The sequence below is a fragment of the Eublepharis macularius genome, chromosome 6, assembly GCF_028583425.1.
Source record: "Eublepharis macularius isolate TG4126 chromosome 6, MPM_Emac_v1.0, whole genome shotgun sequence".
Lineage (NCBI taxonomy): Eukaryota > Metazoa > Chordata > Lepidosauria > Squamata > Eublepharidae > Eublepharis > Eublepharis macularius.
In genome coordinates, this window is record NC_072795.1 from 136901553 (window position 1) to 136922368 (window position 20816).

The following is a 20816-nucleotide window of genomic DNA, read 5'->3' on the forward strand; positions in this document are numbered from 1 at the left end:
AGCATAGCTTCAGCTCTGGAGGTAAACTGAGTTAAATTGAAATCTGCTGTTTTGGTGGGCATGTGGCTAGAGAGACAACAGAGAGGTTCTCTTGCTGGTTTTTTTCCTTTCATTTTGCAGCATGACTCAGCCAGTTCCAAAGGTCAGGCTTTCTATACCTACAAGGTCAAATTGCAAAGAACCAGTATGACGAGGGGGACAAAAAACTAGCTGGGCTTGTTCTGGCGACTTTTGCCGTCAACTCAATATGCAGAAATCAGCAAATGACACTTTTTGCACAGTAGAAGGAAACAGGACCTCATATCTGTCGTCTTCTTCCATCAGAGACACAAGGCGGCTTTCATGGGCTTATCATGACATCTCCCATCTGATCTAGCCACTAACTAGGTGTAAATCTGCTTTGCTTCAGCAAGTTTACTATTTCGTGTGCAGCCAAATCCTGTCTTGAGATGTTGGTTGCCTATTGCATGGTGATTACTGAATGGTATTCATTCCAGATTTTAGCTTCAGACTAAAAGAAGGATTCTGGTGAAGCGTGAAATGTCCACGTTCCCACCTTTTTTGTTGCCAAGTCCCAGTAGATTCTGGCAATATGTGAGTACAAAGAAAACAGTCCAAGTCAGGATGGAATTTCTGTTTCTGCAGACAGGTGCCAATTGGAGGGATTTAAGCAAATGCTTTATATACTGTGCTCGAGAAAATCAAGAAATCCCTTGTAAAGAGAGACAGGAAGGGCAAGCCTTTACGACATTGCTAGCTGTCCAGCCAGGACGTCTTTGGAAGGTGAGAAGACCTGGGAAGTAAATCTTTCAGTGACCTGAATCTTGTAGATAAACAGGATTAAGCCCCACAGGTGTAAGGGATGATTCCTTAAGAATAACCTGAGCCTAATTAATGCTGCTTCAGCTGGGTGGGACTTCTGAGCAAACAGGCTTAGGAGGCCACGTGGAGCAGGGACTGTACATATTGGGGAGGGGAGAAGACCAGGAAACAGAACTCACGATACAATAAAGGTGGGGCCCTATACAATGCATCTCATTTCTTTTTCCATTTTTCTATCTCCGGTCCTGCTTCTATGCCTTTTAAGGAGTCTTTCTTGCAGAAGTTTATTATTTATCTAATTCGGCTTTAGTCTCGTCCTGTTCACTGCAGAGAGATGGGAAAGTGTTATCTTTGCAACAGCAGAGGCTATATTTAAAAATAAAGAAAGCTGGGAATTGAGAAAACTGGGTTGATCGATGTTTCCCCCCCTTTTTTCCGTGAAGGAACCCCTAAATTAATTTTTCAAATCCCGAGGAACCCGTGCTGATGAAAATGTTTGCTGGCCAGAAAAAGTTAATGGCAGGTAGCGTAATTCAATTTCTGTTAAATCATCATTATCATTTGTATTGTCAATGCTCTGTAACAATATGAAACAGACACAATACAACTAGGTATAATCATAGTAACAGCGATATTTTGAGGGATATTTGGAATTTTCCGCAGTATTTCAATTTATTTTGGACAATGCAAAAAGAACAGCGTGTGCGTGCGTGCGCAGTTGCCCAGCGCTTGCCTTGGCGCAGGCCTTCCTCATTCCTCCGGGTCCATCAACACGGAACCCCGTTGTTCTGAGCTCTCACACTCAGTGAGTCAATGGTTTAGAGGAAGGACTGTGTTTTCTGTGTGATTGTGGTGCTGTTGCATGCAAAAACAGCAGCTCTGGAGCCTTGTCCCCTTGAAAAGAGGAGCGCGCGTTTGTGTATGCACGGCCAACACAGGTGCAAGGGCCGAAACTCATGGAACAAAAAACCCCAAACAGATCAGTTCCGAGCCAAGACTGCTCCAGCTGGAACAAACCAGTAAGAGAGGCAATTGTTCCCTAACCCGCAGAACCGACGATGAAATGGAAACTTTCTAGATGCCCCCCCCCCAGTAGATAGAGGCCTGGTGCCGATCCTTTCTTTGCCATCGGCTCTTTGCTTTCCCAGAAGTAAAACAAGGATAACCCCGACTCCCCTTGGAGAGGGTGGTGAAGAAGCTTTGTAAACAAAATGTGCTGTGGCTGATGCAGATAATGTGCCGTAGCTTCACACCTCTGCTCTAACTACCCCACCCTGCTGTTATGGAAGTGTCTTGGGGCAGCTGAAAGAGGAACATTTTTTTATCGTTGGCAGATGCTTTTGTGACCCAGAGCCTCTTTCAATAGCATTGCGTTCCATTGACAGAGAAGTTTTGTACTGAAAGCTACAAACAAGGAGCGCAGGCTGGGGTGGGGGGTTTACTACCCAGAAGGTCCCGTTTGCCTAGGGGACAGGAGTGTCACATAACACCGCAGACAGCACAGATGCAAAGCAGATCCAGTCAGAAGAGTAAATGATCCACTCGGTGTGGAGCCTGATGGATAAGCAAAGTACTACGGCCTTGAATGTGGAGGGAGGGCAGCATGGTATAGCCTGATCTTGTCGGGAAGCTAAGCAGGGTCGGTCCATGGAAGGGGGACCACCAGGGAAGACTCTGCAGAGGAAGGCAGTGGCAAACCAGCTCTGCTGCTCACTTGCCTTCGAAACCCCTTGCTGGGGGCACTATAAATCAGTGGGACGTGATGGCACTTGACACACACAGGCCCTGAATAGTGTACATAAATGTATAGGTGGGGAGGGGGGAGGTGCTCCAAATCCTTATTGAATTTCAGTCTGATAATACAAAATCAGATCAGAACCAACAGGTTGAAATTATCAAAAGGTTTTGGCTAAACATTAGGAACAACTTCCTGAGAGTTAGAGCAGTCCCTGAGTGGAACAGGCTTCCTCAGGAGGTGGTGGGCTCTCCTTCTCGGGAGGTTTTTAAGCAGAGGCCAGATGGCCATCTTGACAGCCTTGCTGATTCTGTGAACCTGGGCAGATCATGAGGGGGAGGGCAGGAAGGGTCACATCAGTGCTTAGTTCTCATGGCCCCTTCTTACGTTCCCAGGGTAAGGCCGATCACCACCTTGGGGCTAGGTAGCAGTTTCCCAGGCCAGGGCCGTTTCCAGACGGCTTACCAGCCCCCGGAACATCGCGCCACGTTGCGGGGAAAACGCAAAATATTGCGTTTTCTCGCGCGAGTTTTGCGTGACGTCATGTGACGTCGCGCAAAACTCATACGAGAAAACGCGATATTTTGCGTTTTCCCCGCAACGTGGCGCGACGTTCCGGGGGCCGGTAAGCCGTCTGGAAACGGCCCAGTTTGGTTAGAGATCCTGATGGAGTTTTGCCATCTTGTGGGCATGGAGCAGGGGTCACGGGGGGGGGGGTGTATGTCAGGGGGATAGTTGTGAATTTCTTGCATTGTGCAGGGGGTTGGGCTAGATGACCCTGCAGGTCCCTTCCAACCCTGTGATTCTGTGTGAATTCCAATTTGCACACGTCTCACTGAGTCCGAAACTTTGCTAAAGAAGTACGTATGCCGGCCTTGAAGGCTGTGAATGAATGTTGTGGTAGATTGAAATGCCCCCCCCCCCTCTGGCTTGGAAGGGAGGCATTGCTACCATACGAGAGGATAGATCAGCGTGGTCTAGCAGTTGGAGTGCAGAACTAGAGACCCAAGTTCGGTCCCCCACTCTGCCGTGGGAGCTCCCTGGGTGACCTTGGACCAATCACACACTCTCGGCCTGACCTACCTCACAGGGTTGTTGTGAGGATAAAATGGAGGAGAGGAGAATGCTGTAACCCCACCTTGGGCTCCTAGTGGGGAGAAAGGAGGGCTATAAATAGAAGCAAATACATAAATGAAAATAATTAAAAAGATCACATTAGAGGCTACGAAGGAGCCCTTGGTGGTACAGCTGCTGACGCTGGTTCCTGTGGCAGTGTCACTTGGGGGGATAGGAGGGCAGTGCCGGTGCTGGTGCTTACGGCAGATGCGGGGTGGCCCAGTATATGGGCTGTTGGTGGTGAGGTGGGTTAGGCTGAGAGGTGGACTGGCCCAGGGTCACCCAGCGAGGGTTCCTGTCAAGGCCCTGCCCAGAGGAAGAAGCCCGGGACGTTCCTTACTCAAAGCTTGTGCTCAAATACAGATCTGTGGTCCCTCTCCGTCGATCCAAGACTTTCTGGCAAGATATTGTTTTATACTTCTGCTGCATCTGAGACTTTGGGAAATCGGTTGTTTTGTTGCCAAGTGCTTACTGTGCAGAAAGATACGCTTTGATTGTCTCTTGGATCGCCAGTAGTCACAAGTCTGTGCCAGCCGCATGATGTAGGCATTGCTAGAAGGAAACAGCCTTGGCTGGCAGACTCAAGAGCCACTGAATTTATAGAGATGGTGCCTGAGTCATGAAGGAGAAATGAACTATTAACAGCTAATTGAGCTGATTAATTGCTTTTTTTCCTCCCTGCAAGGCTTTCATGCAGGATCAAAGGAAAGGGGAGATGAAGGCGGCCGTGTCTGCCTTTTCCTGTACCGAGTGAAGCACACCTGTTGGGTGCTGTGAGGTTTGGGAGCACCTGGTGTGGCGTTCTGTGATGTGGCAGACCTGGTCAGAATCTGAGCGGAGTGCCTGTTAGTAGAGTTGTCAAGAGGTATGGCGAAAAATGCCCTGTCCCTTTAATAGAGGCTTGCAGTGAATTCCTAAGCAGGGTGACTCCAGTCGACGCCCATTGATATAAACTGGCTTGGGATTTCACTGTTAATGTCTGGAAATCAGCAGCTGGCACTGTCCATGGCGGAGAAGTCCAGATCATCCCAGTAATCCTCTGTTAAAGAGACAGAACCCTTTCCTCCAGGCCAGTTGGCAACTGCAGCTGTGACTGTCATGAAAGAGCTGTCATAAGAGCTGTTTTATCGTATTTCTCTCCCACCCTTCCTCCAAGAAACTCAGATTGTGAGTTATTTTTATTTTTGCCGTGGATTAGGCTAAGCAAGTGTGACTTGTTTCCAAGGTCAAATATTGAAAATAATACAGAATATATATACTGGGCTTTTTTTCAGCTGGAACGCGGTGGAACGGAGTTCTGGAACCTCTTGAAAATGGTCACATGGCTGGTGGCCCCGCCCCCTGATCTCCAGACAGAGGGGAGTTGAGATTGCCCTCCACGCCATCAGCCATGTGACCATTTTCTCCGAGGAAGTTCCACCACCTCTTTTCCCAGAAAAAAAGCCCTTATATATACATTTTGTTTCTTAAAATCCCATATATCTAAAATTATAATTTTATAATGTCCACTGTATTCAAATTTAATAATAAAATAAATCAATACAAAAGAAAAAAAATTGAAACACACAAATATAAAATTATTTTTCTAGACCTGATCAAGGCAAATTATATCCACAGACTGTGTATAGTAACAACAATATATCTAATGCCACTAGACGCTCTTTAACCTCTTTATATATTTGAAGAGGAGGAGAGAGCCAATGAAACAGAAGTTATCTGGAGGTGATTAGCAACCGCTGAATCTGAGATTTGCACTAACCAATGGAACAGATAAATGTACTGGCATGGCATTTGTTGAGTAAATTAGAGAACAGAACGTTAAGGTAGCTCCAGTCTAAGACCATTGATTGAAATAAATTGTGAGATATTTTGTATAAGGGACTATTAGGAAAATCTACATATGACTTCCTCCTGGAAATGGTGAGTAAGATGCTAAAGTTTTATCTTTTGACTAAAATACCTAAGGGTATCTTTCCAGCTCCTGGTTTGTTTCAGGCTGTGGCTCAGTTTTAGAACCATTAGCCTCATGTTTTGTTCCAGATATTGGGTTATATTTGAAGGACACTGGCTCTTTTAAAAAGCATGTTAATAATATTCATTTGAAAGGAGAGGTTATATTTGATACTTTGGATCTTTGTACACAGATTTTCCTCAAGATAAAGGCCGTTTCCAGATGGCTTACCTGCCTCCGGAACGTCGCGGCATCTTGCGGGGAAAACACGAAATATCGCGTTTTCTCACACAAGTTTTGCGCGATGTCACGCAAAACTCGCACGAGAAAACGCGATATTTCGCGTTTTCCCCGCAAGATGCTGCGACGTTCCGGAGGCAGGTAAGCCGTCTGGAAACTGCCAAAGTATAGGAGAGAGCTTTATTCTAGTCCCACGTACTCCTTTGCCATGCTAGATTGCAGAAATATTTTAAGAAGGATTTTCCCCCCAATTTCAGAATCTTTTGGGGGCAGATTTCTGGCATAGTGATGACTTGTAAATTCACTCCAGAGTTGGCCAACGTGTTTATGGATAAACTTGAGAATATTTATGTACTCCGATGATAATATCTGTAGGAACAAAAGCATCCGATATAAGAGAGGCTTGGATGACAAAGTTACCATCTGGAAATAGGCTTGCTAGGTGCCTGCGGTTTGCCCCTCGCAATTGATGGAAGGTGGCAAGCTGCCCAGCGATCACCCATCACCAACAATCAACCTGGGCAAATGGGCAGTGCCATCATTTCCGGAAGTGATGTCATTGGATTGGCTGTGGGAGCGCTCCTGTACTTCGTGCAGGGATGATTGTTAAAGAATCTGTTCAGGGCCAAAATCAGCCCTGTGCAAAGTGCAGGAGCACTTACGTGGCCAGCTTGATGACATCACTTCTGGAAGTGATGTCATTGTGCGCTGGCCAAGAGCACACGCACAAAGATTACAGCCCTATGAGTACTGGCCTTCCTCCTCCCACCGGTTGCTGGGAAGACCTGGGTACCGTATCTGGGAAGGATCAGAGGAAATTCTGATACAGTTTGGTCAATTCAGTAATACTGTTCATCATACCGTAAAATTTGTTATGATTTATGATAAATCTTTTTCCTTGATGTGGTGATTAGATGGGGGGCAGAGAGCTACACATGAATATCTATAGGCAACCAACAGAGGCCAACTTTTTTAGCTGGGAACAGTTTTTGTCCATACCACCTGAAAAAGAATTTGCCTTATTCTCAAATGTTGATAAGATGAAACTGCAGCCATTATTCAAATTTTTTAAGACAAGCCTATATATTGATGGGACAGTGGAAGGACAGAGGATATTCTTTTAGGATTTTGAAACAGGCTTTTTAAAAGCAAAAAATACACCAAGATCTTCTCTATTATCATCTAAAAATAGGAAGAATAATTTAGAAAGACTGGTAATTCTTCCTATATTTGATGGAACATATGGACACGTAAAGGAAATAATAGAGACACTAGAATCTTTTGTAAGGGATTTCTAGATGCAAGTGTAACTACATATATATATACATAAAAAAAAATTTTTTTTTGCTCTTCCGGACACCTTAATGCCCGTTCAGAGTGGTCTACAAAGTCTGTTATTATTATCCCCACAACAATCACCCTGTGAGGTGGGTGGGGCTGAGAGAGCTCTGAGAGAGCTGTCACCTAGCTGGCTTCAAGCGGAGGAGTGGGAATCAAACCTGGTTCTCCAGATTAGAGTCCTGCTCCTCTTAACCACTACACTAAACCTTTAAGCATTCAAGGAACCTTAAAGACATGTTAGATGGGCGCAGATTAAGAGGACCAGCTACAGATAAGACTAATATATGGGGGAGGAATTTCAAATGGTATTTTTCCATGTGGTAGTTGTATAATATATTTGTGCTTTAAAACAAATACATTTTAAGATTAATCTAAAAATAAAAGATTAATATTAAAATAAAAATTTTAAGATTAAACATTGACACTGAGAGATCTCTGTCTTTCGGTGCTACACCTCTGAAGATGCCAGTCACAGCTGCTGGCGAAACGTCAGGAACTACAATGCCAAGACCACGGCCATACAGCCCAGAAAATCTGCAACAATTAACGTTCTCCGGCTGTGGAAGCCTTTGACAATATATCTAAAAATAAAAATTATTATATAAGATCATTTGTGAATTGTAACTTTAAAAGGGTTATTCGCTTACTTACTGAGTTACTTAATTTATACCCCACCTTTCTCCCCTAATGGGGACCCAAAAAAGGTTTACACCATTCTCCTCTCCTCTGTTTTATCCTCGCAACAACCCTGTAAGGTATGTTAGGCTGAGAGGGTGTGATTGGCCCAAGGACACCCAGCGAACTTGCATGGCAGAGTGGGGATTCAAACCTGGCTCTACCAGATCCTAGTCCAACACTAATTGCTACACCATGCAGTCTTTATGCTGTGCTGTTTTATGTGTATAGGAATTACATGACCAATTAAAACATGTACATGTGAACATAGAAGCTGCATTAGATGAGGAAACTACAGGCTCCGTTTGTTAAACATTTTGTGGCCTTGAATCACACAGATAAGGAGTTGAAAATCTTTAAATTCATATGGTTCAGCTGTACCGTCTTTTGAAGAAAAGAGAAACATTTTGGATTTTTACTGCAAATGTTTTAGCACCATAGGGTTGGACTGAAGAGACTGACTGGATGTGTTTGCTGTGTATCTGTTCAGTAAGGTATTCTTTAAGTATATTTTGTTATCTGTCTCTCTCTGTGTTGACGCAAGTTATGTAAAACCTCCATTGGTTGATGTAATCTCAGAGTCAGGTATTGCTAATCACCTTCTGATAATTATGTCCTGATAATTTCTGTGACTCAATATGAATGTAGGCAGATTGGGAGAGGGAGGGCATGAAAGGACAAGCCAGCGCTAGGCTTTTGTGGCCTTTTCTTATATGCCCAGGCTAACGCCGATTGCCACTCTGGGGTCAGGAAGGAATTTTCTGCCAGGCCAGATTGGTTGGGGATCCTGTCGGATTTTTTTGCCTTCCTCTGGGCACAGAACGGGGCACTATGCGTGTGTGGGAAGGTGGCTGTGAATTGCCTGCACTGAGCAGGGGGTTGGACCAGATGACCGATGGAGTCTCTCCAGCTCTATGTTTCTATGCTCTGTGCTTCTATTCCATCATCTCTTTGCTCCCCTTCTAATATATAAAGGGGTTAATAGAGCCTAGTTGCTTTAGGTATATTGTTGCTACTCACAATCTGCCGATATGGTTTACCCTCGTCAGGCCTAGCAAGGTAATTGTGTGCGTATTGTGTATTTATTTATATATTTATATATATTTTTGAATTTTTTTTTGTTTTGGCTTATTATTAAGTCCTCCTGACCTAGCTGGTCCAGTCTAGCCTGATCTTGTCAAATCTTAGAAACTAAGCTGGTTTGGTACTTGGATAGGAGACTTCCAAGGAATTCCAGAATTGCTACGCAGAGGCCAGGCAATGGCAAACCACTTCTGTTCGTCTCTTGCCTTGAAAACCCTGTGGCATCACCATAAGTTGGCTGTGACCTGATGGCATTTTCCACTATTATAAAATTTGAATATAGTGGACATAACAAAAATTATAATTTTAGTTACACAGGATATTAAGAAACAACATCATCCCCTTTTCTCTACAATATAAGTGTACCTGTAGAACGAATTCTACGTGGAGGATATAATTTTTACTAGGCCAGTTCATAACGACATATAGCATATTTTTTTGTACATAACTGGTTAAGGGATTTTTACAAAATAAAATTATAGCAATTAAATACGGTATCGTTAATTCATTTTGTTTTTCTTTTAATGTTTGGACTCCATTCTAGTCTTGGCCAGGCTCATTCTACTCTATTTAACAAATAGATGTCGTTGGTGTGTAGCAATTTAGGACTGATCTGTGGATAGGGTTGTTACCAGGCCCCCTTACCCTCCTGGTCGGGCTGGTACCTGGCGCTCACCTTCTCTGTGTCCCCCGTGCTTGCGCAATCCTGGCGATGTCATTGGACAGGCACAGGAGTGTGTGTGCGCTTCGCAGCAGGGTGAGTTGGGCCCCAAACGGGCTCAAATTTGGCCCGTTTGGGACCCAAATTGGCCCTCTGCGAAGCACAGGAGTGCTCTTGGGGCAGCATGATAACATCACGCCAAGGAAGTGATGTTGCTGCATCCTAGGAGCACGCCCATGAGGGCTGTTCCCGTGCTCCCCCCCCACTGGCCACTTGAGTGGTGGTGGGGGGCAGAGGGTAGTAGCAGGGGATCCCCTTCCCCCCAAGGGACTGATAACCATATCAGTGGATAACCTCCAGAGGCCAAAATATGCTTGATCTGGTGCTTACAGTATTTGTTCTCGCCACGAGAAAGTGTTTCACTTTACACCCTCCTCTGTACTGGTACTGTTCTGTTCTTTATTTTTTAGCATAATGGAAGAAATTGGATTGGGTGTTACATATATGGTTATGATTTTAATTCTTTGATTTTAATGCTCTATAGTTCATTAAAATTTATAGGTTTGTTTTTTACATTCTGTATTGTTTTCAATATTTGTTCATTTTTATTCCATTTTTTTCTTAACCTTTGGTTACCTAATTCTCTTTTGGGTTGATTTTGTCCCCCCCCCTGCCATTTTTTTAAGATTCTGAGATTTGAATACAGTATTATGTAGTTGGGTACACAGTTCAAGAGGTTTCCGGTAACTCTTTTATTAACAGGAACATCACCACTGAAAACATGATTTTCAAACAGCAGTTATAAAACACTCAACTCCCCACCAAAACACGCCCAAAATTTAACTCAACCAGTAGCAAACACCCAGTATCCAGAAACCCTATTCGCTAGTTCATTAGTCTGTAGGGGAATCCTGATTGGCTGGCTCAACAACCCAGCCAATTGGAATGCAGCTGTAAGGAGTTTTGCTACCAAGGCCTTTTGCTGAAGCTCCCAGTTCACTACATACAGGATCTCTGCTTTAATAATAAGTATACTTAGAGCATTTCCACAATTGCTGCTAACCGTGCCTTCTAGGGTGCAGTTGATAAAAACAAAAAGCCTTTTAGGGTGTTGAGCAGAGCTGCATATCCAGTCAATCCAGGCAGGATTGATTCTGCAACTTTTTTTTAAAAAAGTTATTTTTTTTCCCACCCTTCCTCCAGTGCAAACTGGGCCTGGTGACTTGCCCTGCTGCTGGTGCCACCCTTCTCCTCTTTATAGCTTTGGGTATAGATCTCTCTGATGAGTGAATGTAACACTTCATGCATCTAATGAAGTGGGCTCTGACTCATGGAAGCTTATGGCACCTTAGATTTGGTAGTCTTCATAGTGCCACAAGATTTCATTTTGGTTGCAGCACAACCCTCTGGAATATTTCTTGTGAACTTTTTTGCTGAGAGTAGGTATTCTTATGGTAGCAGACGCAGGCCACGTTTCCCAATGTGAAACAATCCTGTTGTGCCCTGCCAGTCACACATTCTTGTCCGTAGAATTTTTTTCTGTTTTCTGATTGAAAACAAGAGATTAATCATGCCTGGTCTACCTTTTGAGTCACTCCATAGCAGGGGCCACCAGTAAAAGTCTAGGGCCACCCCTCCACTGCAGCTGCTGCCATAAACCAGAAGCCCTCGTCCATGGGTTGGCTAGTTCCTTCTCAGTCTCTCCTTCCTTTGGGGTTTCCCCTTCAATTCATCCCTGTTCCATGACCATCTTGAATCCTACTTGACGTTTTTTCAGATCTAGGGACTGGATCCAGACTAGATGTTTCTGCAAGCAAAAAGATTTCCTCTCACCGAGCATGATTTTCCCACCTCCTTCCTTCCCAGAATAGCCCCAAATGTTCCATGAATTCCTGAACTACCTGAAAGTAGTTGGGTCTTAAAGAAATGGCTACAGATGTACTACCCCTTGTTGAGTTTAGCTCATATGTTGTATCCAGGGCTTTTTTTCAGCTGGAACGTGGTGGAACAGAGTTCCGGAACCTCTTGAAAATGGTCACATGGCCGGTGGCCCCACCCCCTGATCTCCAGACAGAGGGGAGTTTAGAGGGCAATCTAAACTCCCCTCTGTCTGGAGATCAGGGGGCGGGGCCACCAGCCATGTGACCATTTTCTCCAAGGGCAACCCACTGAGTTCCACCACCTTTTTCCCCAGAAAAAAATCCCTGGTTGTATGTAAGATGGGCAAGCAGCCCTGGCTTCAAGAGAAACTTTGCATACCCTAGCTATATTGCTAGTGTTTGAAATATGCAGGATTTGCAGGAGCGTATTTGGAAAAAGCCAGATCAAAGGCTTTGGCTCAGGGTTGTCTGTAGGCCACCTAAATTAGGTATGATACTTGAGATTAAGGGCAGAACGGAGCAGTCCATGAGTCTCTCTTCACGAGACGCCATAGCGCGTGTTCGTCAAGTGTAGGGAGATGCTGGGGAGCATAGTTTAAAAAGACAGAGCTAGCAGAGATTGCTCCTCAGAGGGTTTGTTAATTTCATCTCCTCCTCCCAGAAGGCTCTGTCAATTTCACCTCTAAAACTCTGTGGAATTGCTACCAGAGAGCAACGAGGAATGGAAATGGGCTGGAGCCTTCCAGAACTGGGCTTGGACCTAGTGTTACCTGGATTGGTCTCCTTGTGAGTAAGAGAGTGTGGAGGAATTAGCAGCAAGGAGTAAGGCTATGCAAGAGGGGTAACAACAGGATCTCTCCACTAATTTTTACGGAGTCCCTTCCCAAGTTAGCAGACAGGACTGGCGCTTTAAGTTCCAAAGAACTTTTATTGAAAAGGAAACACACACACACACACACACACGAGTAAATAATGAAATGGTTACACAGTCAGAAGTTGGAATAGAGTAAGGGAGGGAAAGTATATCTACCGATCCTGGAGAGTAGTCCAATCCTTCAAACGTCCAGCGTACTCGGCCAAGAGAGCAAGAGGCTTAGGGTAATCTCAAGGGAGCAGCCCTTTGGATCCAGTAAGCGTGCTGCATAGAGAGGCTTAGGGAAGCGACCCTAAGGGAGCAGCATCCTGGAAGCGTGCACAGTTTGAATAGGGCAAGGGTCCCTATTCTTATAGGACAAAATGTGCCCTGAGGCAGGAGAGCCCTCCCAGCTGTTGGAACAAAGACACCAGCGGTCAGTTCCTGAGAGTAACAAAGGTTTGATTTCCTCTTGATTGGTGCTGCCAGGGTGAGACAAAAGAGAAAGGTTTGCTCTCTTGTGGAATCATAAAGGAACGTTTGCAAATTAATGTCACCGGAGCTGAGTTGATAAATTTAGCTTTGGAGTTTACTTTTTCTCAGGAAGAAATTACAAAGCTTTATGGGTGCTAATTTATTTCTCCTCAATCATGGGCTGGGGATCTCATCACGGAAGAAAGGGAGAGGAATGTGCTAAGGGGGAATGACACTCAGGGTGGTGCCAGGGTTTCTGGTGCCTGTGGCTGCCCCCACATGCATGCACATGTAGTGCGTGCGCGCCCCCCCCGGACTGTGTGATGACGTCACCATGTGATGACGTCATCACACAGCAAGCCGGCCCCGTTGACGGGCGGGTGGCTGGGACGGTGTGCGGAGGCTACCTGCGCTCTGCACGCCGCCCCAGACACCTGCCGTGCCTGCTTGCGGCTGCGGCGCCCAGCTGGGGGTGTGTGGGAGCAGTGCGGGGCTGGCTGGCTGGCTGCAGCAGCTGCGGGCCAGGCACACCAGCTCTGTGGTGCGCACCTCCACCCCTGGCACCCCCTCCGGCGCCCCAGCGCCTACCTCACCACCTCAATGGTGGCACCGGCCCTGATGACACTGTGAGACCTTTCTTGCTCTGGTTCCACCCAGAGCTGAGAGGACTGTAAACTAATCACCATTCTGTATTTACATGAGGCATTCCATTCATGCCTGGATCTCCCGGGCAGGACTCAGCAACTGCTGGCTGGAATTCCCCTGTCTACAAATCAAACTCCATTTAATACAGGGGCCTTGTGATTTTTATATACAGGTAGCTATATTAAATAGCTGTTAAACATGGCGGAGGCCAGGCCATCTGCTTATACTGGAGCAAAGCCTTTTCCCTGCCACTAGCTCTTTTTAAAATACCCTTCCCAGCTAACATTGCATCTCCCGACACATGTTCTTCCCATGTCTCGTATAGAGAGACTCCATGTGAGAAGCATAATCCTCGGAATCCAGAGAAGTGATATGTGTGTGTGTGTATGATAAAGATCCAGTTTCTGAGGTACAATTTATGTGCCATGCCTAGTTCTGTGGCCTTCCCTAAGACTAGTAGAAGTGGAACAACTTATGAAAAATAAATATATGCATACTGCACACATTATTATGGTAAGTATCAGTAACTGCGTAAGGTCTGCTCCTCTGCCGCCCAAGAGTAGCCCTTAATTGGGCATATCTTTTCCAGGGAAGTCCGATTCAGGTCAGCTCTGAGACAGCATTTTATAAAACACCCAGTCGGCATTTGATGAATCTGCTGGTATGTGGTGAATATTTTAACAGCCTTTTACAGCTTCTGTTCCATTGATTTGATTAATATGTTAAATTAGTTTCGTATAACGTTTCATGGCATGTGATTAATTATCTCGAGCTCATTGGCGCTCATCGAACCCCCTTTTCCCAATAAAGTCTACAAATAAGCTGCATTTATACATCTCTTGGTTGCTTGTGGTAAGAACTACTTCTAGGAGACTCAGCGGGAATCTTCACAAAAGCAGGTTCTGATTTTTTTTCAAGCCGCCAATGAGTTAAATGGTAAGCATCAGTGGACAGTCAATGCACTATTGAATAACATGGCACTTACCTTGGGGTAGGCCTGTTTAGGTTTGCATCCCCTTCATATTCAACATCCACCCAAACATTACTTAAAAATAAATTCTCCACATCAAGCTTGATTCAAGCCCCCTGCAAGTCATTGACCTACTCTGCCCTTACAAACAATCCTCTCTGGTCACAGCAAATGGAAAACTTACGGGAAAGAACATAGGTCTGTTTAAGAGGGGGGGGGGATCAGAAAATCATGCTACCTGCCTGCCTGCACTTGGGCAATGGAAACTGGAGGCAATTAATTAATGCAAGAACACACATATGGCCCTTTTTGCAGCGGAACGCTGAGTGTCAAAAGAAAGGATTCGCCTTTCATCCTGGGAATGAAATTGCAAAGCACAAAGAAACTTGACAGCAACAGGAGGAGGCAAAGATAATAATTTATTGGCACTTTCATCACTTAGAAAAAGAAAAAAGTGAACATCAAGCAGGATTGTTTTAATGCCACTGCCACTGGACTGTAAACTAAATATGAGCAGTCAGTGTGATGCGGTGGCAAAAAAGGCAAACTCAGTCGTGGGTTGTATCAAAAGGGCCATAGCATCAAAATCGCAGGAGGTCATAGCCCCTCTCTATACTGCCTTGGTCAGGCCACACCTGGAGTATTGTGTGCAGTTCTGGAGGCCTCTCTTCAAAAAGGATGTGGACAAAATCGAGAGGGTGCAGAGGAGAGCGACAAGAATGATCAGAGGTCTGGAGACTGAGCCCTACGAGGAAAGGCTGAAGGCCTTGGGAATGTTTAGTTTGGAGAAGAGGAGGTTGAGGGGGGACATGATTGCTCTCTTTAAATATTTGAAAGGCTGTCATTTGGAGGAGGGCAAGGGGCTGTTCCAGTTGGCAGCAGAGGGTAGGACCCGAAGCAATGGGCTTAAATTACATGCACAAAGGTACCGGCTGGATATTAGGAAAAACTTTTTCACGGTCAGAGTAGTTCAAAGGTGGAATCAGCTGCCTAGGGAGGTGGTGAGCTCCCCTTCACTGGCAGTTTTCAAGAAGAGGCTGGATGAATATTGGTCAGGGATGCTTTAGGCTGATCCTGCACTGGGCAGGGGGTTGGACTAGATGGTCTGTGTGGTCCCTTCCAACTCTGTGATTCTGTAATATTTCATGGTTAGGATTGACAGCTCTGGGTTGGGAAATTCCTGCAGATTTTGGGGGTGGAACCTGGAGAGGGTGGGGTTTAGGAAAGGAGGGGCTTCTGGGTATACCATACAGTCCACCCTCCAAAGCTGCCATTTTCTCCAGAGAAACGGATCTCTGGGAGATCTCCAGCCGCCACCTGGAGGATGGCAACTTTATAATCATGGCCCTTGCGTGGGCTTCTTTGTATGGCTGAAATAAACAGGGTGGCTTCTTAGAATGCCTGTGGGTGCCTTGTGTAACCATGTATGAACTAAGAGTGCATCTTCTCACTACCTTGAAGAATGGGTGTCTCTCAAGCAGTGCCCTGTCATACAACCCACCCATATTTCAACATGTGTGTTGTATTACAATGCTCGGCACAGTGTGCTCGAGTGAATACCAAGGCTTTCATGCTGGCTGGCTGCCCAGTCCTGCCCCACGTTGTTATCTTTGAGGAGGTTGAGTCAAAACCATCCTCCTCGTGCGAGTGGCTGCCCGTCTGCCTGCTGAGCCAGATGCTTTCTGTCTTCCTTCGAATTCAGCTGAACGTTGCTCATTAAAACAGCTTGTATCTGTGCAGGGGCTGGTAAGTGCGTCCTCTTAACCCTCTTGGATATTTTGGAACTCGGAGCCACAATGAGGCCCTGAAGGGCTACTGAGAAAAACGTGTAGAAACTTTCCCAACATAATCTGTTTCACCTCACACCCTATGCGCTCTGTAATAAAGGGGTAGCTTGTTCTGTGTTGTGTCGAACCCCCATGCAAGTTTATTGTTTTTAACGTAGGGGTGTTTCATTCAGCAGGGCTTTGGGGCCAGGTTTTTTTACCCTAAATGGAAGAGGGAAATAAAACTTCCCACTTTTAAAGTATTAGAGCTCTAACTGTGGAAGAGTTCCTCTAGGCCAAATGCATTAAAGTGAAATGGGAGGGCTGTATTGTAGGGAGGGGGGTCTCAGATGCTTCGCTAATGAGTTAGGGACTGTAAACTTCATCACTATATTGCCTTACATGTTATCTGTTGCTTTAAATATGTACCGCCTGTGCTCCATGTTGTCTAATGTCAGTCCTAGAATTGATTATGTTCTGTTTCAGTATTTTTTCTACTCTATATTGGATTCTTGCTAATGCTATATCTTTGTAAACTTGTGTCTGTTTACCCTATGGCATTGTTTGTGGAATTGTCCTTGATACTGATTGTACTAATCCCATACTGTGTAATCCGCCTTGAGTCTCAGTGAGAAAGATGGACTATAAATGACATAAATAAAATAACTAAAAGTTAGTGTTCATCTGCAGCATCTTTGCTCAGGTTTGTGCTGTAAATGACTCCAGGGTAGTGAAAGCTCATTTTTAACACAAGAGGTGTTTAATAATAATAATAATAGCAATAGTAATAGTAATAGTTCAGTATATTGACTAGTATTGATTTGTGTGATTTTTTAAAAATACGTCTTTGTACATCTCTGACTCCACTATTGGAATAGTGAAGTGTAGCATTACCATGGCAAGAATGAGATTTTATGTAGATCAAGAAATTCTGTTTAGAATGCAGAAACTTGAGGGCGTGTGGGTGGGTAGTTTCAGGTACTCCCCCCCCCCATGTTTTTTTAAAGATTACTGTCGCCTTGGTTCTTAAGCAATCTGGGGGGGGGGAGACCCCTTTTGTCACTAAAGGTGAGAAAGACAGAGTACTTGAAAGGGACGACAAAGACATTTGTTAAAGGAAAGACGTGCATTCTAAGTGGGGGAAAGCTTCTTCAACCTAAAAAGTCGTCTTATTCCAGTTACTTGTTATTGGATGCTGACCATTCACAGGCGCTAACATATAGATAGACATTTGGGCTTGCCAGAAAGTATTCTGGCCTTTTCTGTTACTTGTGAGCAAATGGCTAATTTTCCAGCCCGTTCCCTTTGTAGAAGTATGGCAGCCCCATCTAGGAAGGAACGCTGGCTTTGACCTGGTGCTGGACTGGCTACTGAGATGTCAAGTAGACGTCTCGGAAGGCCTGTTTTTGACCCACTTACCGATTGCTTCTCCCTGCTATATGTTTGCATTTGTTCATTATCCACCAGTGTCTCAGGTCTTATATTTACAGACAGCACTGATAGCCAATGAGGTCAGTTTGCTAATTTTTAGGGGTATTTTGCTTTTCAATTCACTTATTGGGAATTGTATACCGAAGGTACACAAATTCAAGATTGCCAAGTGATGGAATTCTTCTTTTGTTCCAGATATTATTGCCCGATTAATGTTTGTTTCATAGATGAGGGCTACAAAATGTCCCTCCTTAAAAAAAATAATATTCTAGTAGCCTTGCTATCTTCCTCCTGTTTTTAAAATATTTTTATTAAACTTTTAAAAACAAATTAATAAGAATGAGGAAAAAACCATATATCTCAAAAAAAAGAAAACGAAATTAGGAATAAGTACCAATTTTCTCTGTGAAAAGATATATGAATATTACATATTATACCCAAACTCCAGATTCACCCTTACAATCAGTATTATAGCTTAACTCCAAATTTACCCTAAATAACTATTTTTCTTTTCCCTTTAAACATTTTTTTCCACATCCTAATCTTCAAATGCACAAACCATCAGTTCATTTCTCTCAGTTTCCCACAAAAAGTTGATAAGGGGGTTCCAGATAACAATATATTTATCCTGTGTGTGTGTGCGTGTGTGTGTTATGTGCCGTCAAGTCGCCTTCGACCTATGGTGACCCTATGAATGAAAGATCTCCAAAATGTCCTATCATGACTTTTCCCTAATCAAAGACGTAAGTTTGGCCATCTCAACATACTCCCGCTCTCCTCCTCCTGTTTTGAGCTAAACAGCGTGGTTGTGTTAATAAGTTTTATTTTAATTGTAGCGTGTCCTTTTTTTTTTTTAAAGTCAAGATTTGCAGTGGCAAAGCCTGAGAATCTATGTTGAGCAATATGCAGCTTGCCGTTTGCCGCGTTGCCGTGTTTTTGAAGTGTTGCAAAAACAAGATCATGGGAGGCTCTGAGATCAGACCTCTGGCTCATTTCCATCTCTTGGCAACTTGACTATACGTTCGAGAGATTTTTGGTTCTGCGCAATCATTGTTTGGTGTAACAAGCAAACACAAACTCATTTGTTAGTCAGTGGTTGCACATGTCTTCCCTGAAGATAGCACAACAGATAACACTGCCGTGTGGTTAACATCTGCATGGACATCACTGAATTTTCTTTGCTTTCAGTTATTCTGTGCAGTGACCAGCAGTCAAATGTGTACGAATTGATTCAATTGCTGGAGTTATCCAGCAATAATTGTTGATATATGAACTAGATCCCTTGTGCCTCGGGAGTAGAAACTGTGTCTATATTAGCTATCAGCAGAGTGACGGGAAAACTCTTCAGCTGGGTTGGATGGTGCATTTTCCGTCAGTTACCTCCCATGCTTCCAGGGTCAGCTGGCTTTGGAAAATCCTGCAGTTTCTTTTAATGACACAATTACCAAGCTTGTACAAAGAATACACACACACACCCCCGCCGCCCTTTAAAAAACATAAGAGCCCAGTGTATAAAGTCTGTGCCCTGGCAGTTGAAATTTTTCACTAAGAACGGCTATGATGGGTAGGAGAATTCAGCTTGTCACTGGGAGAGGGTAAGAATCGTGCAGGGCGCTCAACACCTCCCCCCCCCCACCCCAAGAAATCTTATCCACCCTCCTCTCTGGCTTCCAAGATTTCAGCGTGCATTTCCCCGCACAACCAAGTATATCTTTTCATCCATAAAAGGCTAGAAACTTAATATTCTTTAAATAACAACAGGCAAATTTATCAGCTAAAGCAGTGAAAAGAAAGGCTGCCGTTTACACAAGGCGCGTACTTGTTTGCATGGGTGAAGGGCAGTCAAATAAAAGGCATTTTTTCCCTGAAGGGCCTTTTGGATCACAAGGCCAATGGCTTGACCCCAGTTGCTAGGAGGGTCTGTAATAATCAGAGCTTGAAACGATTTGCATTTTATACCCGTCTGTCCTCCCCCAGATTATAGTGGTGCCTGCGCTTGGAACTCTGGAGAGAAAACTGACGTTTCAAGGATCCTTTCCTTTTGAAATCCAGAATAGCAGCCGCGGGGCTTTTTTTCTGGGGAAAGAGGTGGTGGAACTCAGTGGGTTGCCCTCGAAGAAAATGGTCACATGGCTGGTGGCCCCGCCCCCTGATCTCGGCGCGGAGGGCAATCTCAACTCCCCTCTGTCTGGAGATCAGGGGGCGGGGCCGCCAGCCATGTGACCATTTTCAAGAGGTTCTGGAACTCTGTTCCACCGCGTTCCCCCTGAAAAAAAGCCCTGAGCAGCCGGCTAACTGCTTTCCTTCCCTCTGATTCCAGATATGTCTTCGCAGTCCGACCTGGCTTACTCTACCATGGCCATGTGGTCCATCGGCACTGGGGCTGTTGTTGCCGCTGTGACCGGGATCATCCTGGCCAACACGGATTTATTTCTGTCTAAAGCAGAAAAAGCTTCCCTGGAGTTTCTGGAGGAAATAGACCTGAAGACTCTTGGAGAAGGTATGGTTAAGGCAGCTTGATGGACCCCCTTTGGCACAGTCATTTTTGACCTTACCTTAGCAACTCCGGGCAATGAGAGAATTCAGCATGCTAGGAAAGAAATACACCGGGTTGCACCCTGCCAGTGAGCTTGTGCAATGGGCTTCCTATTCTGTTTTTCTCCCCTACAACTTCACGCCCCCCCCCCTCTGCCCTTCAAAGCTGCTGCTGAGATTTAGGTCCAGAGGAATTGGGCATGCAGTGCCAGATCTAGGCGTGTGGGCGCCTGGTGCAAACCTTGCCCGGGCACCCCCGGCGCTGCATGATGATGTTACTTTCATGATGTCATCATGCAGGGCGGAAGGCATGCCCGCCCACGCAGCAAGCCGGCCGCCCCAGCACCCGGTGAGCCATGGAGCTGGTGGCGGCGCGGGCATGGAGCTGGTGGCGGCTGGCTGGCTTGCCGCGAGTGCAGGTCCTCCCAGCCCTGCACTCAGCCACCCGCGCCGCAAGCCCGCTGCCCCAGCACACGCCCTCATTGCCGCCAGCTCCGCAGCTCACCGTGTGCTGGGGCGGCCGACTTGCTGCGCAGCCGGCTGAGTGCAGGGCTAGGAGGCCCTCTGCATGGTTCACGTGCCCCACTGCCCTGTGCCGCCCATGCGGCAAGCCAGCCACCCCAGCGCACGGTGAGCCG

The 20816-nt window shown here is 45.4% G+C and overlaps 1 protein-coding gene across 5 annotated transcripts in view; it reads left to right on the plus strand.

Annotated features, from left to right (window-relative positions):
• Positions 1–20816, plus strand: part of PRXL2A (peroxiredoxin like 2A) — a 33747-nt gene that overhangs the window by 1733 nt on the left and 11198 nt on the right. For 4 of the 5 annotated variants that reach the window (XM_054982090.1, XM_054982088.1, XM_054982093.1 and 1 more), the window contains exon 2: positions 19964–20143. In XM_054982090.1, coding sequence (XP_054838065.1) covers positions 19966–20143 — 178 coding nt within the window. In that variant the 5' untranslated portion in view covers positions 19964–19965. Of the gene's footprint in view, positions 1–15991; positions 16193–19963; positions 20144–20816 lie in introns of those variants that run through there. The other variant, XM_054982089.1, reaches the window with a different exon arrangement.